The sequence below is a fragment of the Rissa tridactyla genome, chromosome Z (assembly GCF_028500815.1).
Source record: "Rissa tridactyla isolate bRisTri1 chromosome Z, bRisTri1.patW.cur.20221130, whole genome shotgun sequence".
NCBI classification, from domain to species: domain Eukaryota; kingdom Metazoa; phylum Chordata; class Aves; order Charadriiformes; family Laridae; genus Rissa; species Rissa tridactyla.
The window spans coordinates 16838372-16853064 of NC_071497.1; the positions used below are offsets into that span (position 1 = coordinate 16838372).

The 14693-nt window shown below is 43.3% G+C and overlaps 1 protein-coding gene across 3 annotated transcripts in view; it reads left to right on the plus strand.

Moving 5' to 3' along the window:
• The window catches only part of ELP1 (elongator acetyltransferase complex subunit 1), a 31433-nt gene that overhangs the window by 13065 nt on the left and 3675 nt on the right, over positions 1-14693 (plus strand). The window contains exons 14-32 of one of the 3 annotated variants that reach the window (XM_054186026.1): positions 113-219; positions 709-812; positions 1657-1710; positions 1812-1917; positions 2598-2713; positions 3453-3526; positions 4171-4249; positions 4516-4595; positions 5484-5624; positions 6746-6831; positions 7410-7558; positions 8405-8528; positions 8979-9076; positions 10289-10490; positions 11905-11966; positions 12446-12508; positions 12626-12686; positions 13502-13615; positions 14293-14404. In XM_054186026.1, coding sequence (XP_054042001.1) covers positions 113-219; positions 709-812; positions 1657-1710; positions 1812-1917; positions 2598-2713; positions 3453-3526; positions 4171-4249; positions 4516-4595; positions 5484-5624; positions 6746-6831; positions 7410-7558; positions 8405-8528; positions 8979-9076; positions 10289-10490; positions 11905-11966; positions 12446-12508; positions 12626-12686; positions 13502-13615; positions 14293-14404 — 1932 coding nt within the window. Of the gene's footprint in view, positions 1-112; positions 220-708; positions 813-1656; positions 1711-1811; positions 1918-2597; positions 2714-3452; positions 3527-4170; positions 4250-4515; positions 4596-5483; positions 5625-6745; positions 6832-7409; positions 7559-8404; positions 8529-8978; positions 9077-10288; positions 10491-11904; positions 11967-12445; positions 12509-12625; positions 12752-13501; positions 13616-14292; positions 14405-14693 lie in introns of those variants that run through there. The other 2 variants (XM_054186027.1, XM_054186028.1) reach the window with 2 other exon arrangements.

The window sequence follows — 14693 nt, forward strand, 5'->3', positions numbered from 1 at the left end:
CCTTACATGAACAAGGCCCATGAGGTGTGCATCCTTCCATCTGGACACAAGAAATGCAAGGTCTAGGTGTTACGTGTATCTCCTGTGACTGATGTTATGCGTCTTGCTCCAGGTTTTCTGTGCCTGTAGATGGGGAAGTGATCAGCCTGTGCTGCAGCCCGGTGACCAAAACTGTAGCTCTGCAGCTGGCTGATAGACAGATCCTGAAATACCACTGGGGTAAGCTGGGTCCTATTAAAGTATCGAGTCTGGGGTGTAGTTACTACAGATTTCTCAAAATATTTAACGACATGAGTTGACTTTCAGGGACATAGATGACTTTTGCTGGTAGTTGGTCCTGCCTTTCATGCTCCCTCTGCTGCCAGAAATGGGCCCAAACTGGTGATTTGTGTCAGAAAGCAGTTAATGTTGAGAATCATAGTTCAGACTTTATGATTTGAAATGATTGGTTAGTGATTTCAGAAGTGCTGACTGACTGCCATGTCCTTGGCACTTCTCTACAGCGGAATAAAGGTGCTGCTGAGCCCCTAGAAGTTGCCATCTTCCTGTCTGCTGTGTCCCGGTCTTCTGTTTGTGTCAGCATTTCTCCTGTCTGTCAGATAGTATAGCTTATTCCCAGCTCCAGTTTTCTTGAGATACATGTCATGTAGTTGTAATGTCTGAATCTTTGATTGGCTGTAAAACAGTTTGATCTTTGTTGCTCTCTAGAAGCTTCTACTCCAGTTCTTGAACCCTGGAGGACCAGCAGTGGCTCTAGTGTTCAGTTCCCCCACCCTTGCGTTCAGACTTCTATCACAAGGATCGGTGGTGAAGTAAGTAAGACTCTGTAAGACTGTGAGCAGATTAAGTTCCCTACTTGGTTGTTCTCTGTGTCGTATGTGCACCATGATCCTCTGCCCAGGGTCCAATGATGCTTCTTAACTGCAGTCTTCATAAGGCCCTATGCAGAGCTCAGAGCTTATCTTTCCCTGTCTTCTAGAGCATTTCTTGTGATTCGCAGTTAACATCCAATCTCCCTGTTCTATGAGTACAATGAATAATGTCATTGAAGAGCAAGAAATGTCAGATTTAAAATTTCCAGCAGTCACTGCCCTGCTTTTTTTGAAAGCAACATTTTGCTCTGTTTTATCTGAACTTGCCCTATTAGCAAATATGGTTGCATTGAGTTACTGCACATCTCCTACTACTGGTGTTTCTTATTGGTGATGGTTTCGTGATAGTTAGAACAGTTTAAGGAACGACTAGCTCTTTTGCTGGTAGTTCCAGAGTTTGTTTCCTTCAGCGTGCATCCAGGTGAATGCTGTATGGAGTTGCTTTGCTGTGCTCTGTACTAGTGCTTTTCCTCTGGTATTTTGGACCAAATGCTGCTAAATAAAAAACTAAATTATCTGGCATGGTTTCTGCTTCTATTTTGTTACTGTGCAGTCTCTGTTACAGGGTAGACCAAGCTGGGTTTCCCATTAGAAGTGTTTAAAGACATTTAAGCAAGCACTTCTAGTATAGAGGTTGCATGACTTCCTGTCCAGCTTCTCTAAGTAATTCACATAAGGTACTTAGTACCTAATGTAAGGTTCTTCCATCCAGTGCTAGTCAGTGTTGCGCAACACTGGAGGTTGTGACACTGATAGCTTATACTTATTATCTTTTTTTTTGCAGGAGATGATCTTGGGCCTCACAGATCGATGCCGTTTTTTTGTTAATGATATTGAGGTACCAAAGTTTTTGCCCCTCATTGCATACCCTTTCTCTCTGCCAAAGGCAGCTTTTTGGTTCTGCTCTATAACGCAATAAACTACATCATTTTTCTACAGGTCGCTTCCAACATCACCTCATTTGCAACATACAATGAGTTTTTGTTGGTGACCACCAACTCCCACACCTGTCAGTGCTTCTGCTTGAAGAACATGTCAGCGAAAGGTAAACGCCAGCTCTGACTGCCTGATGCTGGCAGCTCATGGCCATTGTATTGGAACCACAAGATGTCCCCATTTTTCACATCCAAACCTGCTGAATTTGGGTCACTCAGAACAACTGCTTAAGAGATGGAGGAAGAGAGCTGCTTTCAAAAATGTATCAGAGAACAAGGAGCACAGGGAACTGACTTTGTATATCACTTCCTCATCCCAGGGAGCAGGATTTGTCCTGTAGTTGTTGTTGTTTCACTGTTTTCAACAGCTTAGCCCTGCATTCTCTCCCTCCCCTTCACATCCAAAAAAGAAAGCGCTATGTGCTATTTGAAGGAGTGTGGTAGAGAAAGGATCCCAGTAAAAAGAGTTTCTGGTGGCAGCCAGCTATGAGAGGTACGAGCACACTGGAAAACGTAGGATGACAGCTTATTGGTCCTTTACATCTTTCAGTGCTTCTCTCATCTGGTCTGTTGAGCTTTGTGATCCTGTTGTGTTGGTGACATCTCTCTACTTTGTGTACAGCAGTGCCTAGCACTAAAACGTCCTCTTCCTGTCTGTAACCTTTGAAGATCACTCGTGTATTGTTGACTCAGTTGGTCCAGTACGACCTTGCAGGGCCACATAGGAAAACCTGAATGGGGCACTGTGCTGCGGTGTGCCATGGATGCTGATAAATAATGCTGTTTTCAGCCCTTCAGGCTGGCCTGAGCAGTGCTGCTACACCCAACAGTGAGACCCTGCGCAAGGTGGAGCGAGGTTCACGTATCATCACTGTTGTGCCCCAGGACACAAGGGTTGTGCTGCAGGTCAGTGCTCTGCCTCTGTCTCCTCAGGTCTGCTATCAAGGGTTGTAGGGGGCCCGTCTCAGTGGGCAGCTGACCAAACTGCAAACAGCGTGGGCAGTGCTACAAAGCTGCTACCCTGTACTGCTGCAGCACCGTGCCTCACAAAGCTGCCTGGCTGGATACAGAGGGATTTTGAGCATACCTGTGGGGGTTAGGTTCAGCACAGGCAGCTGGGTATGTACAGAGCTGGGAAGGACTATTCAAATTCCTAACATCTGAGCTAGCACAGTGCTATATATTCTGGCCTCTCACAGTGGATTTCAGGCACACCTCTAAGTACTTGCTGTATTTGCTATCAGCTCTCCACTAGCCTTGGCACTAAATTTGTCTGAAGTGCTGAGGTTGCTCTTCAGAACCAGCAGAGGTTCACAGAATGGAGAAGGATGTCATTTGAAAGGCACCTCTGGAGGCATGTAGCCCAACATCCTCCTCAAAACAGGGCTAACCCGAAAGCTTGATCAGACTGCTCTGCGTCTTGCCTAGTTGAGTGGAGTCCAGCCTCCGAAGGAAGGAATGTTTCTGAGCTGAGAAAATTTTCAGATATTTTCCCACAGTCATAGAAATTGCATAACCTTTGGAGTGAAAAAACAGGCCTGTGCACCTGCAAGTAGCAGGCAGGTCTAGAAAATTATCCAGTCCATTGCCTTCAATGTAGGCAGAGTAACTACAAATAGGTAATTGTGGTCATCTCATGTTGCAGATGCCGAGAGGAAATCTGGAGACTATTCACCACCGAGCTCTGGTTCTTGCCCAGATTCGGAAGTGGCTAGACAGGTAAATAGCACTGGTGTGTTCTGATCTTCCCTCCCCTAGTCTGCGCTGTTAGAGGCTGGCTGTCCTGGTTTTGTGCTGGAGAAGGGAGGGAACTAAACTCAGAGGAAGTGACTTCATTAGTGGGAATGAAACTGTTTCTGGGGCTACCAGCTAGAAGTCCAGCTTTCATCAGTTGCAGGTGCCTCTCACTTCACCACTGAAGGGCTTATATGTGTGCTAAGACTGTGCAGGTGGGAGAAATCTTTGTCTGCTCCATTTTCCAGACATCTCAGTCACTTTGTGATGAAGGTTGCTGTTTTTCATGTTTGTTTATCTGTTTAATTGATTTACATTTAAGTTTGAAACAGAAGTTGGTCTAGTGGACCAACTAGATTAAAATTTAGTTCTCTGTTTTAAGGGAGGGAAAAAAATAATGCAAGGCCTGCGTTGCTTCCTCAACCTGGCGTGCTGGTCTGTCCCACTGCAGAGGCTGGCAATGAACAGGATTGACCTTGCACGTTTTTTCTGGAAGGCAATCTACACAGCTAATTACCTATGCTGTTCCCTTCCCAGAGGGTCTGCGCTTACCTCTGGTCAGTTGCCTTTATTTGCAGGTATTTCACCTATCCACTATCTAAACTATCCCACTTGGCTTATTCCTCCAGGCTTATGTTCAAGGAAGCCTTTCAGTGCATGAGAAAGCTGCGAATCAACCTCAATCTTCTCTATGACCACAATCCCAAGGCAAGTATGCCCAGTTCTGTTGTGTTGTTTTCCGTTTCCATCTAGCCTGGAATCCATTGACATTGAACAGTGGTCTCAAAAGAGTAGGTGGTGCTGTCAGTTCTGCGTTGGGCAGAGATGGCTGCTCTGCACTGCTGCATCCTCATGCAGGCAGACTGGATTTAGCATTTCCTTCATCTTGTACATTTGAAGAATGTCTTTGAATTTGTTCTTGTACTTAATGTACTTGTTCAGAGTAATGGTAGTAATGCTGTTGTTCATTTCAGGTATTTCTGGAAAACGCAGAAACCTTTATCAGGCAAATAGATTCTGTGAATTATATCAACTTGTTTTTTACAGAACTGAAGTGAGTATAATTCTGCAAATGGAAGCATGCATGTAATCAGTTGTGGTACCTTATTTTGTCAAAATATTTTCAGCTCTTAAGTTTGGGCTCAAGGAGCCAGAAATCTGGCATGTTAGATCATAAAGACTTGAGTAAGCTCAATAGTTTCAGGGACAGTCAGTGTGTCTTGTTGGGAATTGCAGCTTGCAGGAAGCCATTAGATTTTTCCAGCAAGGGATTAATATATCATCTGACTGCTTTGACTTCTGTTTTGCTGCACAGGGGTAAATGTGAACAGAGAAAGTTTTGTTCCTTCATAAACAGGAGCAAGGCAGCACTGCTTATCTGAAGCCTGAGGCCAAGATAAGATTTTGCTTAGATTGCCAAATCAAGTCCCCTTACTTCTTTCTCAAAGGTTGAGTGACAAGAGGCTTTAGCGCATTGGTAGCTTCAGGACTTCTCAAGCTTGCTGAAGTAAATAATTGTTTAGGAGCTGGAGCTGTCACTTAGGCATTCTGTTTTATTTTCGGTTTTGACCTGACCTTAAATCTTTGTCTAGAAATAAAAGCAAATGGCTAAATTTTCAGAAGTATTCTGTGCTCTGAATAATGGATTTAGGAGAAGACAGCTGTATTCTGAAAATCTTGCCTTCTGATTTTTTGTGCAACTAAAGTAGTTGTTCTGACCAGTTTTTTCCATGCCTGTCTAGGCTGAGAATCAATTGGGATGGATGAGAGATGTCGGAGAGCTTTCTGGTAGTGTGGCAGGTTGTGTGTGTCAGTACTGACTGACATGAGCTATTTTGTTGAGTAGTTATTTTCTGCATGCATTTGTGTTTCTTAATGTTGTTGTCTGTGCTGGGCTATGTGATGAACCATACTGGTATTCGTGCTGTCTGTTTTTATTTAGAGAGGAAGATTTCACGAAGAGTATGTACCCATCTCTGAATGGTAGCAGTAATGCTCAACCATGCCAGTGTCCTGATCAGAAAAAAGTAAACCTCATATGTGATGTGATGAGAGTTGCCATGGAACACATTGACCCTCAAAAGTAAGTATTTTCTTACCATAGCTGAAGGAACCATTAGAGAGATTTCTAGTGAGTCATTTGCAGAAAGCAAATCTGTCCTTAACATCAGTTGTTTTGCTTCAGATCCTCTGAGGTGAGCCTGTGCTCCACAAGACTTATGTAGCCATAGCTTCCATCTGTTGATGATGCTGTCCTGAAAACCACAACATCTACTAATTCCACAGATAGCAAAACAACTTTTTACTAGAAGAATTAAAGTAATAGATGCAGGATGCTTATAAGGGTTTAAGAAATACACTCACTGTATTACTTAACTGTTCTTACAATTAGGAACAGTATGTGTGGCATAGGGGACAGAGACACGTGAGCAAGATTGTCATCTCAGGGAGATGCTGGCTTTTTGGAGCAGCTGGCCTTTCGGAAAGATCTCAGCTGTTATATTTGAAGCTGAGTTACTTTTGTAAACCTTCAGCTGCGCATTTCTGAATGATTAACTTTTTGGTAACTATCCTCCTTGGATGAATCAACAACAGACAAGGATAAAGGGTAGGAAAATAGGATAATAACAGTGGTTAGTGAAGCAGTGTTCAAGCATTGGCAGTTTATATATGAAATAGTGGAAAGAGGTGCAACAGATGTTGGGTTCCTGTTGAACCCTGAAAATTTAGATGCTTTTCAGCAGATGGTTTTGGAAAACAAACCATCCCCTTAGCTGGGAAAGCTATTTTGAAATAGTACACGTGAAATGTGTGAAAGTGGAAATAACCTCCTAGAAAGCTTTCCTTTTATATAAAGACCACCTTCATGACAAATTTGATTTGGAAAACTGTGTCCAGCTATCTGAGCTCCCAGAGAGATGTTTTATCTCTCCATTATGCTAGCTGGCATGATAACAAAGCTCATTCTACTCAAAACGCACCTCCAGTCTTGTGACATGCTGAGTAGAAAAACCTTTCTGGTATATTCTGTTCTCTTCCCGTTTTTCCTGCGTTCCTTTAAAAAGATTGAAATACCTGAGTAGTAGTTGGTTTTGTTTTTTTTTACTAAAATGTAAATTAGGACTTGCACAATGTGTGCTAAAATAGGAATAAGCAGTGTTTCTGCCTTCTTGCTTTTTCATTTACTGCTTCTTTTTTCTTCAGATACTGCCTGTCAATACTGACAGCGCATGTAAAGAAGAGTCCTCCAGAACTGGAAATTGCTCTCCAGAAGGTTCACGATCTTCGAGGTGTTGTATCAGGAACTCAAAAGTTTTGAAAATGGGTGGTTTGCAGGAGCTTTCATTGTTAGCATGGTTCACCCTGAAAATTATTTTAAGATGGCTGTTCACGGAGTCAGCCAGAAAATAGAAATGTACTTGAAACTTGTGTATTAATGGAACAGCAGCCTATTAGCTAAGATACACTGCTGTACATGCCCTCAGCTCATCCTTTAATCTAGGTGTGTCAACAGACAGCCCAGAGTTAGAGCTGTTCTCTCTTTCAAGTCAGAACTCTGGTTATCCCAGCATGGAATAGGAAGTTCCCATTCTGGGGCCTGCTATCTCGAACTGGCAAACTTTGCGTTTACTCTGTGCTGATACTTCTGACTTGTCACTGTTGCACACGTCACAAGTTAACTATGCTTAGACTGTCCTTGAAGTTCTCCAGGAAAGGCAAAGTAACTTCACCTGCAAGACAGAACAATCCATTAGTTCGGTGGTCCCTATCCAGTGTCAAGAATGTGCTTAATAATGCATGCCTTCCTTACAGCAGGGTTCCACTGCTGGTGGTGTAACTGATAGTATGCTTCTTTATCTTGTTACAGAAAGCATTACTCCAGATGTCAAAGCTGTGAGTGCAGAAGAAGCACTGAAGTACCTGCTTTTCCTTGTGGATGTCAATGAATTGTATGATTATGCCTTGGGGATGTATGACTTTGATTTAGTCATCATGGTGGCCGAAAAGTCTCAAAAGGTCTTGGCTTATAGTTCCAGCCAAGGAACTACTTTTCTTCTTTCCCAGAGTTTCTTTGTTGTTTGTGGATCAGCCCACATGTTTTGTTGGTCATAGCTCTCCACCCAGGCAGGATTTCAGTTGCTCGGAAGTCCTGTATGTGGTTGGTGCTGGGATGGTGGTATATCTCTGCATCCCTTAGTAATTCCTGAGCACAGCTTTGGAAACTTGCTTGTGCTCAAGGTGAAATAGGACTTTTCTAGAGCAACACAGCAAGGTAGCTCTGAGGAAGGGAGGGACTGTGGTCTGAAGTGTTATAACCGCATGCCTTGCGTTAGCAGTTCTGTACTCTTTTGATTCTTGCTTATTTGGTGGTGGCCACAATAATAGTGTGTATCTTCCAGCAGGTTTAATTTGAAATCTGAATGCTCATCAGGATCTTCAGGGTTTCCTAATGTTACAGCAAAGCCTGATGACCATCAATTAAAACACCCTATTCATTTTAACAGGTTTTATGACCTTTGGTGTGGGGGAAGTTGATCAGCTTTACAGCTGCAAATTTATACATGATAATAGCTAATAGAAGCAATATTTGGTATGATACATAGCCTTGAATTTTAAATGTCACCAGCCTTTAGGTGCTGAAGTCCATGTGGGAGCCTCGTAATTTAAGTTAGTCATTCCTGGGAAGAGTACATGTAGAGAATTGATTCTTAAAGATGGCTTAAATTTTTAAAAAAAAAATAAAAAAGCCTTTTTAATGTATTATTATACAATTTTAAATGTGGGACTGTCTGTTGGTGAAGATGGGGACAAATATGGATATTACCAGGTTAGCTCAACTGCAGTTTTTATTATTCTTTGTAGGACCCAAAAGAATACTTGCCCTTCTTAAATACCCTCCGGAAAATGGAAACCAATTATCAGCGATATACAATAGACAGACACTTGAAGAGATACACGAAAGCTCTTGGGCACCTCAGCAAATGTGGTAGGTGTCCTGCATACCCAGTGTCTCTAAGGAGAAATTCTGCAGTGAAACATTTCCATTTTGGAGAGCCTTTGTGGGGAAATAGCTGAAGAAAGAGAAGGATTGCGCAAGGTCATCTTCCCTCCCAGTAGTGCATGGTTAACATACTTACTTCTGCTACATGTTTTTTATAGTGTTGCTTAGCACAGGGAGAATGTTTACTCTCATCATGAAGTGTGAGTCTTGTTTTGTTCCTGTTGTAGGTGACTTGTCCGCAGTTAATACTGCTGGCAAAAGTGGAGCAAACCTCAAGGAAGTGAACACTGATTTTACAGTAGTACAATAGATGCTTTGTGCTCTTTCACCCAAGCACCTCTAGTTTCTTCCTAACGCAATGAACCCAGTCTGGCTGGGAGCAATGAGAGCCATGTGCTTTCTCTTGTTACTGTGAAAAATAAATTATTTCTGCAGGTCCTGAACACTTCTCTGAATTTCTGAACTTGGTGCAGGATCAGAATCAGTATTGTGAAGCCTTGAAGCTGTACCCCTCTAGCAGTCAGGAGTACAAGGTGTGTAAGTAGGTGACACTGCAGCATGCAAGTTCTTTATTCTCTCACACATGTGTTTGCACGTCGTTTGCACATTGAGTGAGGGAGGGAATGAGACAGCAGCTGCCTGCATTCAGGTTCTGCAGGTCATTGCTATTCCTGTGTTGTCTGAGACCCTCCTCTGAGATAATAGCTGGAATGACTCTCAGCACTGACCCTGCGAGGTCTGGTCATCAAAGGAGTGGCTGTTACTTCTTTGATCATGTGGCCAGGAGAGCACCTGGGAGTCCAGTTACTGCTGCACTCGTGGTATGCTGGAGAACTCCCGTTACCACAGAAAGACTTTTCTTCCTCTCTTGACCTTTTTGATACCAGCTTTCTGTCTGGCACTTGCAGATTATGTGGGGACCTTTGTTATCGTTAAACTATTCAGAAGAGTGCTATAGAGCTTGGAGCACTTGCAGATGTGCTGTTTCCTAGCATGTAGTGTCCCTTGTTGGTTTCAGTATTACTGAAGAGCTTTAGCTTGCCCAAGCCTGAGGTAAAACGTAAATGAAGGTATTTAATATAATTTCATTTAGGTATTGTAAATACACAACACACAAGCCTTTGTAAAAGAAGTAGATCAAGTAGTAATAGGGGATATTCAGAAACTCCTGTTTGCAGCACAATGAAAGTAGAAGGGACCCGTTCCTCATGTGGGAAGTCTGTTCCTAACTCTGGCTCACTGGGAATGGTTCTTTTTTCTTCTGCATTCTTTCAGTCAAATCCACCCGCCCCTTCTTGATGGAGACTGTGAGCTTTGAATAGCATAGTGATCTCAGGGTATTGATTTACAGCAGCTTGTGCCTATAGAGTTGTAGGGCTTTCATCCTCCCTTGTGCCAGTGTTTGACTCCTGGAGTATGTTGGTTCGGGGAGACATTCTAACAACCGCTCATGTGAGTAGGGAAGAAGGGGCTGATTTCCTGCAATATGTAGTTTACCCAGCTTTTGGCTTTGTGAGTTAGGTACCTCCCCATGTCTTTTGCTTTAGCTCTGTGAAATGTCTCTATATGCTAATCAGCCCTTGGCTTGATAAAAAGTTCAGAATGGGGTAGGAATATTGTGCCTGGAGGTTCCTTGAGGGAGGGAGAAATAGGCTTTTGTAGATGGGCACTTAATTTCTACTAACGGAGGAATGCTACTGACTCTACATGTCATTTCTTATTTTTCTTTTGTCCCTTTCTTGCAGGATATCAGCGATGCATATGGGGAGTACTTGATTCAGAAGCAGCTATATGAACAGGCTGCATTGGTATTTGCTCGTGCTGGCATCTTTACAAAAGCGCTTGATGCTTTTCAGAGCAGTGGTAGCTGGCAGCAAGCCCTGTGCGTGGCGTCACGGCTTGGTTACACAAAGGATAAGCTGTCCAGCCTAGCACAGAGCATGGCAGGTAGGCCTTGAGATCAAGTGTGCAGAGCGAAACTGGCTGCTGCTATTGTTGGTTCATTTTGACTTTCCCTGAAGTTTAGCAAAAATCTCAGTCTTCAGTAGCCTTTTTCTTAAAGGGAAAACAAAGATCGTATGTTTTCCAAGGGTTTGGGCAATTGAACATCACTATTGTTTCTCAAAGGAACGAAAAGATGCTGGAGCTGAGCTGGTAGGCACTCAGGAATTGCCAAGCTAGCTGTGGCCTTGGCTGCCCCATGCTGATTGCTTCTTGTGCTTTTTCCTTGCAACCAGTTGCCAAACTGCTATTCCAAATTGTTTCCTTGGTTAACCTCAGGGAATGGAGATTCTTGGAACTGACATGACTGTGGCCTCTAGACATGATTGACATAAGTACTCTGCCTAGTCACAGACCTTGATGGCTATTGGATAATTCAGAGTTCTGTGAATTATTCTGTGAAAATTCATGTTTTCTCCTTGAAGGCTGCTAGCAGCTATGACTAACTTATCTGTGTAAAGCTACGTGCTGTTCTACTGCTGGAGAAAAAGATAGCTGGCGTAAGAATATGTGCTCACTAGGACATATCAGACTGCACATGGGAGATGTGTTCTGGACGTGGCGTGTATTTCAGCAAGAGAAGTGGAGCATCATTCTGACTTTTGCCTTACTCAGAGACAGAGTTTATGAAGGGCCCACTTACATAGTAGGAACGTGGTTCCTGGAAGTGTAGTCTTCCAGAGTTGGATATTCTAGTATTTTCTTTTTCTGTCATTTAATGTGATTTGGATCCTTCATGTCTTGCCTTTAACACTTTTTCTGGTGCCCCTCTTAAATCACAACTGTAGTTTAGCAAAATGAGCAGACACAAACTGTCTTGGACGAGATTGCTTTGCTTAGGTAATATTTTTTTTTCTGGTGTTACGTACCACTTGCTCTCTTACCTTGCATCCTAGGATATGAACCAGTGCCAAAGCTGGTTGTGACCTCTAGGGGACTAGAAGCCCTGAATCCCACAAGCTTAGTGGTTGCTGTCCATACCACAGAGAGCAGGTGGCAAAGTGCTCCGTGCAGATAGCAAGGCTGCAGTACACTGAAGCTTTTATAAAAGGTTTCTTTTTTACATCATGGCCCCCTCAGCTTAAGAGACTCTTCACTATTTTTGATTTAAACTTGGGGAAAACATTCTTCAGCAGGTCTTGAGGGATGGGCACCAGCAATTTCATAAGCAAACGGCTGATGATGATGAAAGTTAATGAATTCTTGGCATCAGGCAGCCCTTCTTCCTACCTGCCCACACACTTACTGAATCTGTCCAGTAAAAAGTGCTTCAATGAGTGGGGTTTTCCTCTACTTTTGTTGTTTAGTAGCACAAAAATCCAGCTGCTTCTGAAAATCTGAACTCTACCTTTTCTTGTAGGAAAACTAGTTGATCAGAGAAAGTATGCAGAGGCAGCCATACTCCTGGAGCAGTATACTCAGGTAATGTAATTACTCTTCTGTCTGTGCCCCAGTGATATCCTGTATCAGAGGTAATCCATCTGTGTTTTCTCTTTTCCTGGGCCACATGTGACTCCGTGCGTGCTGACAGCAAAACAGTCTGTGCCATGGGCTCTCTTGGGGAAGGCAGAGCAGGTCCAGCAGATGCAGTGAGCAGGGTGTGGGTGAATGCTGTGTCCCTGAGTTTTTCCACTCATGAAGCTGCCTCTGCTTTGGTATGAGAAGCTTTTGTCTCAGAGAGCTGAAGCATAAGGACTGGAGTAAAGAAGACAGCTCCAGAGAAGTAGCATAGTTTGTGTTTGGTTTTTTTTCTTAATGTCAGCACTTCAAAGTAGCTGGCACAGTAGTGTTTTCCTGTCCTGACTGTGGTGTTGCTTCATAGAAATGTGCATCTGAATAGATGCTACCTGAATGTGTATTACTAGCATCAGTAGCAGTACACTGTTGCTCTTTCTTTCTAGGACTATGAAGAGGCTGTTATCCTGCTCTTAGAAGGGGCACTCTGGGAAGAGGCTTTAAGACTGGTAAGACATTTCAGAGCACAATAACAAGAGTGGAACTATTTCTTTAGTGTGCAAGAACAGAGGGATGGGATCTGTGTTAGATCTTAAATAATACCTTGTTTCCTCTCCCTGATCCAGATTCACAAGTATGATAGACTGGATATCTTGGAGACCAACTTCAAACCTGCTATTCTGGAAGGTGAATCTGCAAGAATCGGAGACTTCTCTATGCTATAGAGGCTGAAGAAGGTCTTTACTGGCTCTGTGGGTAGTCACAGCACTCCAATACTGGAAGCTGTATAGAAGAATGCTTTGATTCTGCCTAACTGATGCTGCCCACTTAGCTGCATCTGGCTATACTCAATGCAGCTTGAAGCCCTGCAGTGTCATGGGCTCTTTTTAGCTTAGTCAAGCTCCTTTTGAGCTTTTCCAAACCTCACAGTCACAAACTGCAGAGAGGTCTGTGTCTGTATGTCCATGAAAAGCAGGGGACAGTCCTTGTTCCAGAGTACATGTGGTAGCAGAGCTATGGACTAAGAGAATGGCTGGCTGTCTTACAAGCTTTTTTGAGTAGGTTTTTTTAAATATGATTTGATACCTGTATTCTCCTTTCCATCCAGGAAGGGTGGTTGGTTACTATTGGTTGTTTTTCCCTTTCATGCTATGGGCAGTAGGCTTTATGAGTCGAGGGATTTTTGTCTTTAATTTGAACCTAAGTAATGTAAAGAGATTTGACCAGAGAGCTTTCTGCTCTCCCTGTGTCAGAAACAGACTCTTGTTCTAGAAAATGCTTGTCTGGCAGGTTAATTCACTCTGCATCCAAGTGCACCTGGCTTGGTGGGCTCCTGTATTATAAGCTTTGAATTTCCTTGCGCTTGAGTCCTTTTCTGTGCTTTGCACCTTACTTCTGAGTTTGAAACACTGTGCTCCTTCAGACTTCTTGTGTTAAAAAAAAAAAATGCTCTTCTGGTTCTCTTGCACTAATTTTCACATTCTGATTTTCTTAATGAGCAGCTCAGAAAAGTCAGATGATCTTCCTAGATTCTCAGAAAACAGCATTTCTTCGCCATAAGAGTCGCCTGCAAGTGGTCCGAGAGCTGAAGGAGAAGGCTTGTGAGAGCCTGCAGGGTTGGTATTGAAATGCATATGATTTTCTCTGCATAAGTAACCATGATCATCTTTATGGTTTCCATTTGCCCTGGAGGAGCTATGCTGTCTTCTATCTCCAGTGGTACCTACAAGAGTAGAACAGCATTCTTCTCGCCCCCTCCTCACATCATACTTGGACTGCAGTTGTTTGACCTTGCTCATTCTGTAAAGACAGCTTTATTTTCAGTGCTGTCTGTGTCACAGCTTTCATGGGATCAAAATGCACCTTAAAGCTCTTCAGAATGACACAGCATTGTCTCCACAGTGACAGCTTGCCTGTGTCAGTGCCCAGCATGTCTTTTGTGCTGAGTAGTTACTATGCCTATTCACCTGCCAGCTCACACAGGCTCAGGGAAGCTTTATGAAAGCAAAATGCTTTGTCCTGGTCCAGATTTGCTCCACTGACATTGTCATCTCTCTTATTGTGCTGTTTAATATCACAGTCCTCACCAGCACAGAGGAACAGTGTTCTTTTCACAATTGGTGTTTCTTCTTGTGTGCTGTTTGAGTGGGACTGCGAGCTGTAAGGCTCCAAAACGCCAGCAGGTAGAATGCCCAAGCTGCATCTCAGCAAGCTACATAGATTACCCTGAGAGAAAGCTTGGAATAACCGTGACCTTTTTCTATACTATGATTGTTGTTAAAATGTTTTGCAGATTATGAAATGCCAAATTGCCCAGAATTGGATCTTTTCTCTGAAACCAGCAGTGTTGTGACAGCCAGCGACATGAGCAGCAAATATTCACACAGCAATTCAAGAATATCCACGTAGGTATCTGCCTCCAAATTAGGTAGTGGCTACCCTGGCATTAGCATTTGGGAGGGCAGCTTGCTCATGCTTGGCATGCTCCTCCTCGCAGCTGTGCGTGCCTTGGAGCAGCTTTAATTACAGGCATTTCATGGTTATTTTAACTCTTACTGGGAGGGAGAGAGCAGAAAATGCCAGAAGCTACTAGTGCAACAGGAACTGAGTGCCCAGCGGAGGAGCTGTGAACACAGACTCTCGTCAGGAGCTGACTCTGTGAGTGTCGGGCGTGTTGCCAGAATAGCTGCTGGA